Source organism: Trachurus trachurus, assembly GCF_905171665.1.
Source record: "Trachurus trachurus genome assembly, chromosome: 14".
NCBI lineage: Eukaryota > Metazoa > Chordata > Actinopteri > Carangiformes > Carangidae > Trachurus > Trachurus trachurus.
Genome location: NC_139903.1, coordinates 17,252,780 through 17,271,858, shown reverse-complemented (window position 1 = coordinate 17,271,858; position 19,079 = coordinate 17,252,780). Strand labels below are relative to the sequence as shown.

The window sequence follows — 19,079 nt, the reverse complement described above, 5'->3', positions numbered from 1 at the left end:
CCATCAGGGAGTCAGCGCGGCTCAAAGGCACAGGCTTCATCAGCTTCCTCCTGCTGGATTCTCCTTTCATCGATGCAATAGTCTGTCAATCACAGAGGAATTAACAAGACGTCCCCTATGAATCTTACATGCATGCATGCTCTCTTTTCAACGTACACACGCATACACAAACACAAGTGCAAGACCTTAGGGGATGTCAATGACTGGGCTAAAGGGAGGATTGAGCTAATAGCTAATCAATGTTATATAGAGTAACCTATAGCCCACAGATGCTAGTCAAACACACACATACTTCAGTGCATACTTAGATGTAAACAGGCGATGTGAATCAATCAAGCCCACACCAGCCAGGCTCAATGTCACCTTGTCTTTCCATTTCAAAGGTTTGGTGTTTTAACTCGACCTCTTGTGGCGTCTAGCCATGTTGATTTTATTCAGCGGTCAGTGTCTTAGATTGTACAGATCTACCTCTATGAATGGTTTGTGGTGTTGAGAGCAGTGAAAATCAACAGAATGAGTTTATCTTGTGGAAATGTTCAATGTGTGTTTGTTGGAATATCCGTGAAGGAACTGGGACATTGTATCTGGAAAGAGATGCTGAATTTTTAAAATGCTTTTTTTTCACTGCTTTGAGCAGCAGAAACCAAATTCTGTCCAATTCTTCTTAGCTGCTTGAAAAATCTTTGAGAATAAAACCAAATGTGTGTACATGTGTGTGTGTAGTTTGGGTGAAGCAGCACTTTGCCATCATTAAGATGAACCGATGCCTGTGCAAATTATGTCCCATTTTCTCAGGCCAACATCCTTTAGCTCTGCTTCTTCCGTCTCATCTTTACAGTCAAACAAGCCACATTTACACATATCATGTGGAAGCTATTGACAAGCTACAACAGCAGGGAGTCTTAACTCCAGGGATCTTCCTCTAACCCACTTTACTTGAGCCCTGCAATCCTTTTCCCTCCCCGGTGCTCTATTCCTTAATGATTTCTCCTGTTGGTATCATCCGCAGCCCTAATGGAGTCCGTTTTACTTGCTGATCAATGGGGGAAAACAAGCGACTGAGCCTGGCTTTTCTTCTCCTTGTTACAGAGGGAGATACAGTACTGAGCTGCTGCTGCTGCTCCCCGATATCCTTGATGGAGGGATGTGTGAGAACCCATCTGTCCGTCTTTCTGTTCTTTGATCTCAGTTGGAGTGCGGAGAGGGGAGACAAGGATCCCTGAGTGGACGGGGAAATCAAGTGTTGCAAACGTAATTTCTGCATTTGCATGTGCACATGCACACATTTTCTGTCCTCATCTGACCACAAATCACAACATCATCTAAAAATGGGTTTGTGCAGTCAGTCACACAACAATATTTCACATGTTGCAGGAAGAAATCTTTAACAGTCATAACCAGGCCTATAAGATAAGACTTCGAAAATGTTCCCAATCTCCCACAGAAAGGTTAGACCAAAACACACGAGGTGACCTTCTGGTTTAAAACTCAACATGTTCTCACACAGAGCGGGATCTACAGTCGAGCCTGTTTTAGTCTGGAGGGTTCAAACAGAGTGGGGAGTTCAGACGCCTCACAGCTAAAGGTCACAAGCACCACACAGAGTCAAAAGTGGAAGTTAAAGTTCCTGTGCTCCCGTCCTGCCGTTCTCACTGTGTCACACACACACACACTCACACACACACACACACACACACACACACACACACACACACACACACACAGAAATGAACATCAAAGGCTCCTTAATCTTTTGCCTCTCATGTCAATCAGCCCTGACACCATCTCGGCCTCGCCGTGCTCTGAGCAGCAGCAGGAAGAGGAACACTCTGCTGCAGGCAACACTTTTAAAAATGTCTACTCTTTCATGCTCTGCTGGCAGGTGCTCTGTGCTTTGTGAGTATGAGAGAGAGAGAGAGAGAGGGAGAGAGAGAGAGAGAGAGAGAGAGAGAGAGAGAGAGAGAGAGAGAGAGAGAGAGAGAGAGAGAGAGAGATAGATAGTGTGTGTGTGTGTGTGTGTGTGTTTGTTTACAGGTGGATTTATTGTATAAAATGGTAAAAATGCCTATGGAGTTTTGCGCAACAGATGATAAATGACTACCGAGGCCCTGAGGGCTCAAGGCAATGTGACTTCCATTGTCAAATAGATGAAGATGTTTTTATATGTATTTGAATGTGTTTTCGTCATTTGCAGTGTATTGAGCTCTCAGGGCCACCGTAGATTACTGTGTAAAATTGCACATTATACTGGAAACTGCATAAACAAAAGATTAGGTCACCTGGCTGTTATATTGTGTATGTTTATTTAGTGGATGCACATGTTACTGTCAGTAACAAGCTATATTAAGTCTGATGTACAGAGCTGAAAATGAACTAGTGATCTTTGGTCAGGGTGGAGCAACAGACTCTCTCTTGCTTGATTCATGTTTGCATTGTAATTCATTTGGAAAAGTGCTTTAAAAATGAAGCTGTTGCTGCCGCAGAGGGAATGGTAAATCAAATTCTGTTTTTGTCTATGTTTTATTTCCAGAAAATGTGGCCGCAAAATTCAGTGTGGTGTAAAAACGATGTGCAACTGATTCAGTTCATTTGTGAAAATATAAGGAAAAAATAGTGTGTTAAGCTGCACACTAATACTGCAACAAAGAATTATTCTTCATTTTGGGCTAATCTGCTGATTCGTTTCTTAATTACATGATTAGGCCTAGTCGTTTTGTCAGGAAAATGCCCATCATGGTCTCCCAAAGCTCAAGATTGTAGTTTTCTTTGTCTGATCATTATTTCAGAGCCCAACGATTTTCAGTTTAATATCCAAGTAAACAAATTAGAAGCTGGAGCTGGTGAATGTTTGGCATCGCTGCTTTAAAATAACTTAAATGATAAATATATTAGCAAACTAGCCTACTGATTAATTCTCTTAAATTAAACAGTTAATTAAACTGATTTAGCTATTGCACAACCATGCACATACTTGCACAATTAGTTTAAGCCACTAATTAATGCGGAGATGCTATTTGCAAGTTTTGCTAGAGCTACATAGCTAGAGTCAGCATTAGCATCTCCCTACATACCAGTCTAGAAGAAAAACTGCAAATTCAAACTCACTCGCGACGAGTAAAGAGATTCCAGAGGTGGGAAAACAATCCAGATGTTAACCCTTGGATGCATGAGCTACCAATACCTACACTCTTACATGAGTGGGGTCAAAAATGACCCCAATTAGAATCAATGCGTTTTTGCAATAAATGTCTTTAATTTTGGTTAAAGATGATGATTTTCATTATATTTTGGTCAACAAAAGAGTGATTTCATTTTTGACTTGTCCATTTATCACTTTTTATTCACATTTGATCACAAAACATTCAATCAAGTATCAAAAATGTCAAAATCCATTGTTTGTGTGTCCGTCTGTCTGTTTGACTATGGAGGACAAAAAGAGAACATTCAGTAGATCTGGGGACCATAACACTGTCGATACATATGTAAACACACAAACATCTTCTCTCTTCTCAGTGTGCGGCAGGATCACTTGTCAGGCAAGGTCCTCAGGAATCCTAGCTGGCCTCCTGTAGCAGCCATGCTACATTAGATGAGAAAACATAAAAAGGACAATGTTTGAATGGCACATAAAACTACTGTATAAATGAATACATAGCTATGTAAGTCAATTTCTGGGCATTTATATGTAAGTAAATACACAGACATGCATACACACACACACACACACACACACACACACACACACACAGACACACCATATACATCACATCAACACACCATACATACATCACATCCATAATCATATAACGGGTTAGCTTTTATTATAGGGAAGTTATAGGTATATTAAGAGTCTCACTCTCTACACAACAAATGCAGTAATGTTAGCTACCTTACTATACTAGCTAACATCAAAGTACTAACATTACTTTGCAATTAGCTAAATTGTGCCTACTTTGTAACAACAAAGTAGGCTAATTTGATGACAATAATACTAACCTCATACTCTATCACAGAAAACTCATGGATGTGGAAAATAAGTTCATAAATGAAGATAATACTTACATGTATGTTGCTGTGTAAAAATGACCTCCTGGGTGGTGAGACTGCTGACATTAGATGTTTAAGTGGGACAGTAACAGTATACCGACAGTCAGTGTTGATGAGAATCAAAGGTTCCTTGGAAATTCCATAGGAAATGCTTGGGGTCATTTTTGACCCCGCTTATGGAAGAGTGGGGTAGTGATACAAAAACTGCAATTTCTTAAAAGTAATGAAATATTTTTAAAAAATACAAATGGCCTCATGTCACAAACATGTTTTATGAGGAATACCTGGAATATGAAATTATAATTACTTTTAATTTCAAAGATTTTGAAGAATAACAACGCATGGGGTCATTTTTGACCCCACTTATGCATCTAAGGGTTAAAGCAGAAGTAAGTGATATATTTGTGTTAATATAAGTCTTAAATAGTTATATCTTCCGACAGCAATCACTTACATAGAGTGTTTGGTCTGAAACACGGGTCTGTCAGTCACTCTGCTCTGCTCTGAGCCGAGGAGAAAACATTTATCGTATCCTACAGTTTTTATCCAATGAGGAGAGAGAACGGCATGCAGGGCTGTGTGTGCAGCCAAGGGACGCCGTGAATGTGGTGACGTAGGGACGAGGACTGTTATGGTGCGTTCAAGGAAACTCGTAACTCCTGTTTTTCCGACCTGTGAAGTCGTACCAGTTCGATCTGGTACGAGTTCACGGGTCGGAAGTTACGAGTGGCAGTTATAGTGACTTTCACAGGTAAAACAGGTCGGAAAAACACGAGTGGGTTGCCTGGAACGCTACAAAATCGTAAGTTGTGACTTGAAGCTGTAATTTACGGTTTCAAAAGCCTGCCTGGAACGCAGCATTAGCCGAAACGACCGGATCGCTTACTTCTGCTTTAACTCTACCCTAAAGATGGAGCGAATAAAGCTCTTCTAGTGTAAAGACAAAAGTGGCTGAAGTTTCCCAATCATGTCCACCCACTAAGAAACAGCCCCTTTAAAGAGATAGTTCAACATTTTGGCAAATTCGCCCATTGCCATAATCCATATAGTCATAGGGGTAGGTTCATTACCTTTATCAGTGCATGTTGTTTTGAGATCCGCGGGGCAGAGACGTGAGCTGCTCAGCAAACACAATGGGGGTGAATGGTACAGGTCCCCTGTCCCTCATCAAACTCATAAAATACACAATCTAACAACTTCAAAACACTCTCATGGAGAGGTTGTGACCTGCTATGAGATAATCATGTATAATTATGTAACATTACACATGACAGTCGTGTCTGGAATGTAGTTCCGGCTGCATTTGCCTCGAAAACAACTCCGTCTCTTAATGTTAAATTGTTATTTCATAGCCTGGTGAATGTGCAGGTCACTTGTCCACGAGAGCGTTTTGGAGTTGTTGGATTGTGTATTTGATGAGTTTGATGAGGGACAGTGGACTACTTGCTGTTACCTGAGCAGCTCACATCTCTGCCCCGCGGATAACAACACGCACCAACAATTACAGTAAAGGTAATGATCATATGACTATTAGATTATGGCAATGGGCAGATTTGCCAGAATGTTGAACTATCCCTTTAAGGCCTTTCTTCTATTCCCTTTATAATGTTTATCACCAAACACAGAGAAAGCCCTGATGAAAAGAACAGAATAAACTCAATACCAGTGCCTTCATGAAATATGACAAGCTTCTGAAAAAAATGTCAACCCCCTCATCTATGCCTGTGGGATTCCTCTTTTCCCTGCTCCACTGTAGCTGAAAAGGAGCCTCCTCCACATTGCCACACAGTTTGTATGATTTTCAACCAGCTAGAGAGAGAAGAAGGGTGTGGAAAAAAGAATGAGCACAAGAGAGAGAGAGAGGAGGGGGTGTTGGGGGGTAATGAGGAAAGGAAAAGGAGTGATGACATAACAGGGGGCCTGGCGTGCGTGAGAGTGCAGGTGCATACGTCATCTGTAACTGGGAGAGGGAGAGCGAGCATCCTTTATGTAGGTCACATTAAAAACACATGCAGCAACCAGAAATTCAGCCAGCTAACCAACCAACCAACCTGACAAGCAGCAGTGAAACCACCACTGTACGTTCACTCTCCTCAGCTCGCTCTGTGACTGTGGAAATGGAAATTATTCCCACAGTTGAGTCAGTAAACTGTTATCTCTGCTACTGCTGCTCTGTGAAGCTGCAGCACAGACCTCGTTACCAGCCCGCTCAGTTTCTAATGAGTCTGGGGAATTACATCATTTGCTCTGTTATTTTTACATAGGTTTAAGATTTTTTTTTTTTTTTTAAAGAAAAAACTGTCATGTGGCAGCATTTCATGACTTTATGTGTCTTGTTCTGAAGTCAACACACAGCAGCTTTTCACCATGTCACCACCCTGAATTGTCTTGGAGCAAATTAATTGGTACCAATGTCACAACGGCCTCCAGTCTTAATGCAAAATACTTTAATTTACTAATAACAGTGCCCCTGACTGGGCCAGTCATGTGTGACAAATTCACAAACAACTCAAAGAGCACACAGTAAATAAATGCAATACAAGTTGTCAGATCACAGACAGTTCTATTGGCAATATATGGAAATGGCTGGAAAAACACATTATATTGTGTTCTTCTGCATGTGTTATTTAAAAAGCTTCATAAAACTGCAGCTCTTAATCATGTGGAGCTTGTGTATAGAAATACAGGTAGAAGAATACATTTTAAATGGGGGTGGAGCTCAGAAAGAGAAAGCAAACTACAACATAATGATGGTGGGAGGGGGATATTTATGCAAACTATATTCATGAGGGGAACACATAGAAGAAAGCAGTTAAAAAAACTGTAATGTGATGATAATAGTATGCTCATGATGTAAGTGGGTTAGCTGGGAAATATCAGTATGTTGTCAAAAAAAAAAAGCTTCAAAATGAAATGTTGGGTCAGAGTCAGATTTGAAAGAAGTGGACTCACGGTGAGCTGTCCTGCAGGAGGGGTCACTCTGGGTGCTGTCGGCAGAGTGGGCCGAGGAGACCGAGGACACGCTGGAGCTCCTGACGAAGCCGAACGCTGCCAGGCGGCCGGCGGGGTGGCGGCTGGAGCTGAAGCCTGGGGGGCGCAGGCCCGACTGGCTGGCTTTGGGCAGCATGGACCTGGAGGCTGCGGCCTGGGGCTGGGGCTGGGCCGCTGCTGTCGCTGGAGCAGGAGGAGGAGGGGCTGCAGCATGTTGGGTGAAAACCTGGTCATCTGTTAGAAAAAACATAAATATATTTTGAAAACAGAACTCTAGATGGTTTGTCCTCAGTTGAACTGACAGACAGCGGAAAACAATACAACTCATCATTGTGCGAATTTCATCTTATCTGGTAATTAGCTGCATGTACAGTTAGTATGCTCCTTTTGTTTCAGCTGCAGCATGTGTGTGCTGAATGGATCGTGGCACAAGTACAGGCAATCATATTATATGTGTGTGTTTGAGTGACTGTGCTGTAAACTCATTAACCACCACTCACATAGCAGCAAAAATAAATCCAGGAGATTAATCATAAGTATGTTTATTTCCCTTGTGAGTCATTCATCATCATGTGTTGACTAAGCTCTCAGTGGGCACCAGGAAGTTGTCTGTGTTATGTCTGTGACTGCTGCAGCAAATATAATAACCATACACACCCAACAACCTGCTAACAGCCACCTCTGGCTCGGCCCAGGCTGGGCCGCAGGCCAGCAGCTTCTCTAATGCCAACGTTGCTATGACATGTGATGTGACACCCACAATTCAGGACAATGGTCATATATCTTTTCTATGCATATGCTATGTTTCTAGTTTGCCTGCATTTACATTACATTACATTCACAGTAATTGGTTGTTAGTATGGGTATTACAGTGATTTTGACTGCAGTAACCCAAACTATGTAAAAGCTGTGGCCCTGCAGGTTTCCAGACTTAAAACCAGAAGAGAAAGCTACAATGGAAGTTGGATTAAAAGAAAAGAAGAAAGAAGAAGAAGAAAAAGAAAAGAAAGCAAATCAAAGACAGAAAGGGAGGATAAAAAAAGTAATCATAGCTCGACAGTGGCAGCTTTTGTTGGTGAGCAATGGGGAGAAATCCTCCTTCTTGGTAATCTATGATTTCCAACAGCAAAACAGATGAAATGTGCAGGCATGAACAACCAAGGCTACACACACACACACACACACACACACACACACACACACACACACACAGTGGGCAGTGGGCAAATCCCCAGGCCTTGGATAGAAGCCCCATTTTGGCTACCTCAGCCTGCAGTAAAGGGTCTAGATCCTGGGCAGAAGAAGAGCATTATCCCCTGCTGGCTGCAGAGATAAGGCAGGCAGTCCTCCTTTCCTCTCCATTGGTCACAGCTGTATGTTACAGCGCGTGCAGAGTTGGTGGAGAGGGACAAAAGGGGACAAAAAGATGAAGAAAAGTCTCCGATGTGACTCCCTCCCAGCATCATCAGTGCCTCTGTTCACACTTATCACCTCTCTCTCTCTCTCCTCTTTCCTCAATATCTGCCTGTGCACCACGCGCTCTGTTTATTAGATCGGTGCTCGCTCCTCTTGAGTGAGAAGGTCAGGATCATTAAAGATAAATGTCCTCATCCTCCGCCCCCACTGCTCCATTCATGCCCTCTGAGAGACGAGGGAAGGGAGCCTGACTGACAAATATCCACTTAGGCCTAGATATTACGGACCAAGGCTCCGGCTAAATGAACCCACACATAATTCGTAATAACCTTATAGAAAACTGGAAACAGATAAAATTCACGAGATAACTTTGAATGTCCTTTGCTCTCTCTGTATTTTCTCTCTCTTTTATTCTCTCCATTTGCAAGAGCCCTTTTGTTGTCTCTCTTGCGGCACAAATACAAAATACTCTACCTGACTCTAAAGTGGAATGTATGCAAGTGTGAATTTGGGGAATGCACTATAAATCATAAAAGCTTTTGTGTTTTTGTGTTTCTCTCTTCAGCCATATGAAAGATTTGAATAAAACCACTTCACTTTGCCCTCAGGTCAGAAACACAACCGAACTAGTTTCTCAAAAGCCCCTTGGAGAAGAAAAACAAATTCATCTGCTGGCTTTCACTGAAAGAAAGACCACCCTATAACTTAAGATGAAGTATGTAAATATGGCTCCAAAAAGTCATTGGGACAGGCAGCTGGGAAAAGCAATATAATGACCGAACAGTTTTAATTACAGCCCAAGGTGAGCTTCAACAACCTGCATGGATTTCCTCCACAAAGCGTTAAATTGCATGTTATTAAATGTGATACTTGAGTGCGTCGCAATCTCTGCAGCGCTGCTGGAGCGAAAGCACAGGCCACCATTGTTGTTAAGAGAGGACGACAGCCTCAACATGCAGAGGTTACAGTAGCTTCAACACAAATGTCCTGTCATGTCAGTGGACGAGCCTCATTTCCATAACAATACCCAGTTCAAAGCCTACACATTAATTATGAGAATAGTTGCAGTAATTTGACAGCTACACAATAGCTATACCGTGTAGGTACTATATTATGCAAGATGGAAAGATTTGCTTTCACAAAAGGCTAAAAAGTTGTAGTTCACAGTGATGAAGAGAACAAAAGAACAATGAAGTGGTTGTTTGTTTTTTGTTTTTTTTTAAAGGTAATGGTTCTGCTTTCTCCACACATGGATGAGAAAACAACAAAAATCAACAGGAAATCCCTCAGTTACACAGCCTTTATACACAAAGACAGACGCTGATACACACAATGCTGAGCAATGTATATGTTTATACACTGTATTTGCACTGGTATTTATCCATGCAGTGTGTGCAGGGCAGGGTACAGCAGGGATGGGAGATGATTCGGGCAGGAAGATACTGACGTTACTTAAGTGTTAATTGCTTTGCACTTCAAAGCCTGTGGTTCCCAGAGGGCCGAGCAGCACCGAGACACCATACATATGTATTAATAGGGATTATGATAAGGAAGCCTGGCACATCATAACACTATGCTGATCAGTTCTGTATGTGCAGTTTTAAGATTGTGTGTGTGTGTGTGTGTGTGTGTGTGTGTTTGTGTGATAGTACAGATCCACATGCATGTCTCTCTCCGTATTTTTGGTGTGTGTCCCAGTTATCACACTCTGGGAGAGAGCAGATCAAATATGCATGGAAGTGATAAATGCCACAGGCCCTCCAGCAGAGTGAAGGGTGATGAGCAAATTTCATACTTCAATATTCCTGCGACAGTCGAGCGGTAACGTAAATCTGACTTCAGCAGTCAGAGGTGGTATCTGAATCATCTGAATTAGACATTTGCTGTGTGCAAGGAGGAAGAGGAAGAGTAAGCGAAGCTTCTATTTATTAATTTATTTATTTTGTTTTGTAGATGGCAGCCTTTTGGAGCAGAGAGAGTCCCCGCAGAGTATTTCTTAAAGCCCTCCAATCACATCAGCCAAAATTAATCTCAGAGAATGCATAATGAGCTGCCTTCATCTCAAGCCAATTTGAGGGGAGAAACAGTCCCACAACTGCTCGTTGCTGCAGAGGAGAAAAAGAGAAGAAGAGATATTCGCTCTCGAGTGTCTCAAATTTTTGGGTTGCTGAAATAAAATCTGACACATACTGAGGCTGAGAAGAGACTGTCTCCACCTGCATGTTATATTTACCTGTGTTGTCTTGGCTTTTCTGACTGGTCGCTGGGCTGACAGGTTGGACTGGCTGGCTGAAGACCAGCGTTGACCTCTGACCTGGACCAGGCCCTCTGCCCTTGGTTGAGCCCGTAGTCGTCCTGGCGACAGCTCCCAGGCCCAGACGCAGACCTCTGCCTGAGCGCAGGAGGCTGCCGCTCCCGCTGGCCTGAGCGGCGGTCCGAGGCTGCAGCGCGTCCTCTGCAGTACCACCTTTAAAACCAGCAGTCCTTCCCACCTGGAAATCAACATACTGCTGTAATCCATAAAAGAAACGTGTCACATGTCATATTGTGTCATATAAAGACTTTGTTTTCCTATTGGAATTTCCTGCTGGCATTCGCTAACACGCTCACTTACATGTGTTTGCTGATCAAAGTTTCATTGCCAAGACGTGTTTACTTTTGTGTATTATGCCTGTAATACTGTGAACACGCTGTAAAACAAGGCACTTAATGCACCATGCAATCTAATAGCTGACACCAAATTATATTCTACATTTGTAAATGCAGCCGCCTAGACTTAAATGCCTTTGTCATCAAACTTTCAGTATGAAGAAAACAGATGATTAGAATATGATATGACTGATAATCATACACAATATATATCTGTAGAAAATACAAAAATGTCCTTATATTACAGTTTTGGTCGAGATATGTCAAGAGGAAACAGCCAGACCATGTAAAGATATTCTTGATATGGCTTGGAGTGTATTGCATTTACACTTCGCCTACCTACCTATACCTGGCTGTTTGTCTTGTTTTGTTTTACCTGTTTTCAGAACCTTTTTTGATTATTTGAATGAAATATAATTTTTTTTTAAAGATTTACAAACAAATTCCTTATATTGGTTGCATAACTGCAGCGTGTTATTGTGTGTTGTTGCAGCAAAAGCCTGCAGGGAAGCACTGCTGATTGCCATGTCATCTCTTGAAAGCATTACTCTATGTATGGGACAAAATGTTAACATACAGTGTACATGTGAAGCTTTGAGAGTTGTCTCATCCCCGTGGGCTTTGTACTTCAGCCTGAATTAACTATTCATTTCCACATGTTGGTGCTTGATGCTGCCAAATGAAGCTATTTAATCAGAATCAATAAGGACTGATTTTAAAGCAATAACGAGCAGCACTCTGGTGAGAGTGCAAACGCAGAAGATCTGTGATCAATTATACATGGTTTATGGAGCAGCTGGATGTTATGGATACCAGCGAAGGGGATTAATATGCAGAGTCAAAATAATGAACAGAGGACGTTTGTCTTTGTATTTAATGCACATAATGCACTGTATATCATACAGTTATTCTCTGTTGCTAATTGCGATACCATCATAATTAAAATCTATCTCTGTCTTCGTTTCACTTTTAATGTGTCTGTGGATGGAAAATCCATGACTGAATGAGAACGAGCTTATTAGCAAACTATGACAGAAATCAACAGAATACAAGCTTCATTCTCCCTAAGGAAGATCTATTGAAGTTAGAACTTATTATAAATAACAAGATACTCACTTCTGCCTGCGCCCCATAGAAGTTGTCTGCTTTGCTGCCCAGTTTGGGTGGTGCTGTATGGCTGTGTGTGTGCGCAGGGGGGACGGTGTTTGTGTGCCCGGGGGGCCTGATGCTCCGGCCCAGCACACCTGAGGGGAAGACGTTTGTCTGCATCTCCTGTCGGTACTTGTCGTAGAGCGGATTGGAGGCTACGAGCACTGGGGCTCCTCTGGTCTCTGCCTCAGGCTTGGAGGGGTCTTTACAGGCGCCTTTGAAGGAGGTCGGCGCTTGGCCATGTGAGTACGCAGAGAGCCTGGATGGTAGAGAGGACACCTGATAAGGTCCGTCGGCAGCTTGGGGCTTAAACTGAGGATTCTTTCGGACGTAGGTGATGATTTTCGGGCGAACACCTTTAGGTTTAAGTTTGGGCGACGGGGAGCTCTCTTTGGGGCTGGAGCTGTGGTTGGAGAGGGGGGAGCTCTGCTGGCTGTTTAGAGGCGCTTTGGGGATTCCACTTGTGCTTATATTAGTTTTGACTGGTGCTCTCAAGCAACTGTTGCCATAGCCCTGAGCTGACGATGTGACGGCAGGGTTGCATCCCGACGGGATGTGTTTAACCACTCCGGAGACATTCCTGGAGACGAGGTACATGGAGGGTTGCCTGCGTGGTGAGCTCTGGGGTGTCCTGAGAGGGGAGTGTGGAGGGGTAGATGACCTGGAATCAACCCCGGTCCTGTTGGGACTGGAGCAGTTCCTTCTGTATGTGAGCTGCGTCTGGGGTCTCCTCTCTAAGGGGGGAGGGACGGAGGGACTGGAGCTGGGCTGTGGGGCTGAAGCTGGCTGCGTTTCCACAGGTGGAGCCTCCCTCTGGGCTGCCTGGTTGGGCTGTCTGGGCTGGGAGACCCCATATGTGTACAGGTGGGAGAAATCTGATGGTTCGCGTAAGGATGTTTTTGTAAACTTTTTGTTGGAGCCGTTACTGTATGGATCTGGAGAGCGGTTTGGGGAAGCCGGTTGCCCCATCTCTGCTTGATGAGCGCTGGGCTCCGTTAAGCACCTCGTCCTTCCCACCTCCGTCTGACAGAGGGGTCTGACGAGCTGCTGCCGCCTCGGTGGCAGAACCCGCTCCTCAAATCCAGCCTTCCTCCTTTGGCCAAACCCGACATCAGCGGACAATCCGTTTCTATGATGGCTTCCATCCCTCTGTCTCTGATCCTGGCTGCAGAACTGGGGATGCTCATGTTTCTCCTGAGGATGTGACGATGCAGAGTTCTGGTTGGCATCTACAGAGATCGCCCTTCTCCTGGTCTGGGCTGAGGTAGTGTTGTTAGCATTTGGATAAGGATTGGTCTTGGAGTCGGACAGATGGATTGAAGACTGCGCTTCTCCGCCGCCGTCCAGAGCACTCGACAAGCTCCCGCTGAGGGAAACAGCTGACAAACTGGAGACAAACACATTTGTCTCCGACTTGGACTCCTTCAGACCTCCCTTCCGCCTCTCCCTGCCTGACCTGGTGTCCCTCTTCTCTATTGAGCCTGTCACACATGTGTCAAGCTCCTCAGTGCTACGACAGGCGATCCTATTCTGCACCTCTTTGCGTCTGCTGTCCACTTTGTTGCTGTCGTTGTCGTTTCTCCTCATGCCGATTGAAGCAGAGCTGGCAGTCGAGCTGGAGGATATGGACATGGCACCCTCGTCCTTTCCATCCCTCATGCTCCCTCCATCGTCGTCCTCCTCCTGATCCCTGTCTCCTAAGAACGCATGTATCTCCTGACACTCCAGAAACTCCCTGAGCTCAGGCTCCATGCACTGCTGCTCCGATCCCCAGAACACTAACCTATCAGGTGAGTCCGTCTGAGAGACCAAAGGAGGAACGGGACTTGTGCCGTACCCTGGGCCCTCTATCAGTCCTCTTCCTTCCTGAGCACCAATTGACGATAACCGATTGGCATTATCATCCCCACTCCGCGGGAACTGGATCTGGGTTTTGTTTCCAATCCTTTCCCCTCGGTCAACATTAACCCTCGGCCCCTGGAAACTGGTCGGGATGCTCATGTTGGACCGATCGGAGTTAGAAGTATCTCTTTCCTCCCTGTCTCTCCTCTTGAGGGTCTGTGTGACGATGGCCCTTCAGTTGAGTATTCCAGGGACGAAATGTCATCTCACGAAATCTTTTTCACTTGCATTAACAAAGCTGTGTGTAATAGCTTTTCAGGGATGCGGTCTGATCTGAAATAAATGACAACAAAGAAACGCGTTAGAAAGAGCAACAAATATGCATGAAATACCGTCACCTCTGCTCACCCTCCATTCAACCCCTTAAGCTGTTTTATGCAGAGTCTGGTGGCAGCAGCAATTCCCTGAAATCAGCTGTGCATAATTTACATAGCTTTGTTTGGCTCGTGTCAAGAGATGGTCATTTGAAACAAAACAGAAGTGGCAGCTCATGAGACAAAAAGACACGTGAGGGATGACAGAGAGTGACAGGCTTGGATCCAGCTTGTTTCTATAATAGATGCATTCTCTCTTTTCATTTTTTGACAAGCAGCTGCTGAATAAAAACATGCGTGACATATAAGACGATAGGTGGATAAATATACACTCACACCGGAGTGATACTGTCCATACAGTAAACAGCCAGAGCAGTGAAACATTAATAATAGAAATGCTATTATCAAATGATGATGCATGTGTACTGTAGGACAGGAAAAAAAAGATAAGTGAAGACAGAAGAGGGAGATCGCTCAGAGAACAGGCTGTTTGTATGTAAGCGAAGGAATCGCCGTGGGAATGACTGATGAAGACAGGGGAGAGAGGAAGAAGAAAGTGAAGGGTGTTAAGTGTTTTGTAATGAGCTTTTTTCCTCAAGAGACACTGAAAATAGGATGTAGGATGGGGAGAGGGCGAAAAAACATCTGCAATGTGAAAGAATGTTCCAGTCATTTTGGTTTTACAGAAAATACAACATGAACACACTGCGTCTTTAAAAGGCTCAAATGCAAACAGGTCTCTTACATGAAAAGCATCAAAATGAAGTGTGACTGTTGTTTTAGAGGAGGAGGAGAAGGAAAACCAGCTCAGTGGGGATAAATCCATACTGTATGTCTGATCACTACGGGAGAGATAACACTACAGTACAACAGGCCATATGGCTGATTAAGCCAATGGCCCCCAAACGTGCACGACAGCATGCACTGCTTCATTTAGCCAGCAACATGTAGGACTGTACAGCAGGATGTACAGAAAACTGAGATTAAAATAGCTGCGTCACTCTGGGTAAACGATACTACTTCAAAGTGAGCAGCTGTATGTGGCGCTGCTGAAACATGTACAGACCACAGACAGACGGCCAGATGGCAGGGAGGACGAAGATCTGAGAGGTTTTGTCACCGTGTCAGGGCAGGATGGTTTAATCACATATAAAACAAAATGTCTTCTCTTTTTTTCTCTCAGAGGACTGATCAGGTGTCTCTTTATATTCCAGTCATAACTATGCAAGAGCTCGAAGAGGAAACTGATTTCAAACCAAATAGTATTAATGGAGTCATTTTCATTTGCCCAATAAGGAGAGTGTTATGTTTTGTTTCCTTGTTGGTAAAACACAGCTCGTTTTCTTTATAGAGAAAGAACTATTTTTTCAGCTTCTCAGGTAAATATGGTGTTTATCTGTATAGGCAGTGAACATTTAGACTGAGATGGTCATTACGTTGTCAAATATGTGTCTTGGAAGCATCACACTGAATATCTGATTAGTTTCCACAGTTCAAATAGCACTCGCACCCTCTAATTATATGTGCAGCGGGGGAGTCGGCTCTCATTAGCAGGTGCCTGCTCCATGTGTCCCTCTGGCAGTGATGAGTGAACTCAGAGAAGAACTAAGACACATCTGATGCTGCTGTAGAGCTACGTTTTGTCCAAATGCACTGAGAGGGGAAACATTCATGTGGCTGCTAATCCTGAAGGTCATCCTAAAATAATTTGCAGATATTATCATAGTTTCCTAAAGTGTCTGTTACAAGAACACACACACACTTTTGAGAAGAAGAAAAAAAGCCGTAATCTTATTCAAGCATTGCAATTATGAAAGCCAAATATCAAAAAAACATATTCAGATACTGGTTTAATGAGATTTTTCCTACAGGGGTAAAATTTGTTTGGGAGAGAAATCCATTGTGGTAGACAAACAGGCAAACATCAGGAAGGATAATCCACACACTGCCTCCTGCTGTTGTTGTGTGCACTGCTAATATTTACCATTAACTGGCGCACACAATCAAATAATTAGCTAATTAGAAGACTCGCAGACACATTTCAAAGAGGAGGAGAAGGAGATTGATGGGAGGCGGACGGAGAGAGACAGAGAGCGTGCATGAGAGAGTGAGAGAATTCTCCGAGAGGGCATGGTGGCAGATCGATTACGGCACTGATGTAGCGCCGGAGCTTTTGCTGATGGCAGCAGTCTTGGTCTCAGTGGCTGAACCAGAATAAGCTGCGCACACACTCACAGAGAAGCAGACAAAACCAACCTGGTAAAATCCTACACACAATAAGACACAATAAAAGTGAAGAAAAAAAAACTGTAAAAAGACTTGTGATAATAAAAAAGCATTGAAATTAGGTCCATCCTGCTGTTGCACTGCTTTATGATGGTGCATTGCTACTCAGATGTATAATGTCAAAATTAAAGAGGTTAGAATGGGAGAGAGGAGTTGATGTAACCTTTGACTAGAATATGAATTATGCAGTTATAGGTGTAAAAAAGGTGGAAAATATCTTTGATCATCAAGGCCCTGAAGTACAAAGGGATCATGGTTTGTGGATGCAATGTCATCAATGGGGCTTCAAGCAAAAACAGTGGTTCATTTCCATGATTTCTGTGTTTCTTTCTGTCGGAGCTGCAGCAGGACCACCGCTCAACCTGGATCAGTCTCTGTTAAGGTGCTGGAAACATAAGAGTCCAAAAGGAAAGAAAGGATTTCCGCACACTTAAATCTGTGCAATATTTCACTTTAATGTGAGCTTTCGGTCTACAAAACCTTCATCAGAGTATACCATGTTGTTGAACCATATGCTCTGATGAAAGCTCACATTAAAGTGAAGTATTGCACATTAAGTGTGCGGAAATCCTTCCTTTCCTTTTGGACTTCTGTTGGAGCTAAAAATGTTTAATAGTGGGACTATTTTTTGAATTGCATTGAGAGGATAGACCACACAGGACAAGAGCAATATTAGTAAAAACCTGGGACAAAAATTGAATGGGCCTGCTTCTGTTGTCATGGCAATCACACATCCCTTGGAAAGGAGGAATATACGTCTCGACCTCTCCATCTTCCATCAGGGAAAAAGGTCAGCGATGGAGAGAGACAGCATGGTTGTGAAGGTCAGCTATGCTTTTACACTCGCAGCTCATGCATGCATTCTGCTGTGCATCGCTTTCATGTGTGAACTCACACTCAGCCATGAGTAAAGATAAATGTAACCACTACTACACTATAGTGCACACAAAATACACACAGTGCACTAGAATAGCTAAGTAAAAGCCCAGTTTTTTTCCCCACCAGCTCCACACTACTCTCCCAAGAGCAATCACATCCCTGCAAGTGGGCAGATAGACACCACACATGAACAGATGAAAGCATGGGGCAGGACAAGATCTCAGCAGTGATCAAATTCAGTCAAGGACCTGGATTTGTGGTTTTCACTGGGCTGCTAACCTATCAACCGCTGCATTTAACCACCAGAAGCTCTTCTCAGAAGGTGGGAAATGATGAGCTAAGAACATGACATGAGGAAGGACTCACTGAAGGGGGAAAAAAATCTTAAGTGTAGTAAAACTGAAAAAGCAACAGGCCTTCTTCACTCTCCCCCTTTTTTTTCTCTTGATGTGAGCAGGAGTCAGTCTGTGTGGGTGAAAGACTGAGACACACATGAGGTGGGAGAGATGAGACATGATGCAGATGGATGCAGAAAGCGAGAGAGAAAAAAAGAGTGGATGCAGGACGACTGACGGTCTCTAATCAAGCCGAAGGAAGGGAAAACACCATGTGGACCTCTGAAGTGTCTTACTGATATGAGCCTAAGAGAATAGAAAGAAGTAATTATTGAAAATCCTTTTCCATATATAATGCTAATGTGGGCTAAATTGCTCGCACAGGGGAAACTGGGAACATATATTTCCATAAGAGTTATCCTTGTTTCTCTCATAGGAACCGTATGGAAATTAGTAGGGGAGGAGATGGGGTCAAATACATGGTGGGGGGGGGGGGTATTTTCTAAGTTTAAGTTCATAATATTTATGATGCTGGCAAAAGGTCTTGCTTTTAAGAAAATGAAATATATAATATGAAGATTCCCCTCCACTCCCAGCCTCAATAAATTTTATACGGTCCCTTAGGTATTAATGATGGAGCAGCAGAATATGAGAGGGGGTCATCGTTGTCGAGATGGGGTGTGGGAAGGCTGTGAATCTTATTTCCAGTCAGTGGATCAAATTCTGTGCTCCGCAGAATTTTTTCTAAGAGAAAGACTATTTCTAATTCAAAAGAGAGATAATGTTCGTTTATCTTATACGTTTTCAGAGCAGTGTTGGTTTGTGTGTGGTTTTTTTTTTTAGAAAGACATGCTCAACTGTGACAGCAGAGAGACACTCATCTGCACAGACACGGACATTAACACATGCACACACACCTTCCCTCGGCGTCTTTGTTGTCGATCCAGCAGCACATGTGGCTATAACAGAAGCTATTTGTCTCTGGCACTTTGGCTTTATTCCTCTCCTCCCCCACTAGAGAGCAGACAGGTTTTATAGCATGTGGTCCCAGGGGAACCCCAACGACACACATTCACACACATACACACACACACACCTCCATATATACATA

At 43.4% G+C, this 19,079-nt stretch overlaps 1 protein-coding gene across 1 annotated transcript in view; it reads right to left on the bottom strand.

The window, feature by feature from the left end:
- The window catches only part of mtus2a (microtubule associated tumor suppressor candidate 2a), a gene marked incomplete at both ends in the record, with an annotated part of 30,414 nt that extends 16,161 nt beyond the window's left edge, over positions 1 to 14,253 (bottom strand). Inside the window, 3 exons of the mRNA XM_083987058.1 lie at positions 7,000 to 7,272; positions 10,688 to 10,946; positions 12,220 to 14,253. Coding sequence (XP_083843184.1) covers positions 7,000 to 7,272; positions 10,688 to 10,946; positions 12,220 to 14,253 — 2,566 coding nt within the window. The remainder of the gene's footprint in view (positions 1 to 6,999; positions 7,273 to 10,687; positions 10,947 to 12,219) is intronic.
- Between the last annotated feature and the right edge of the window lie 4,826 nt (positions 14,254 to 19,079).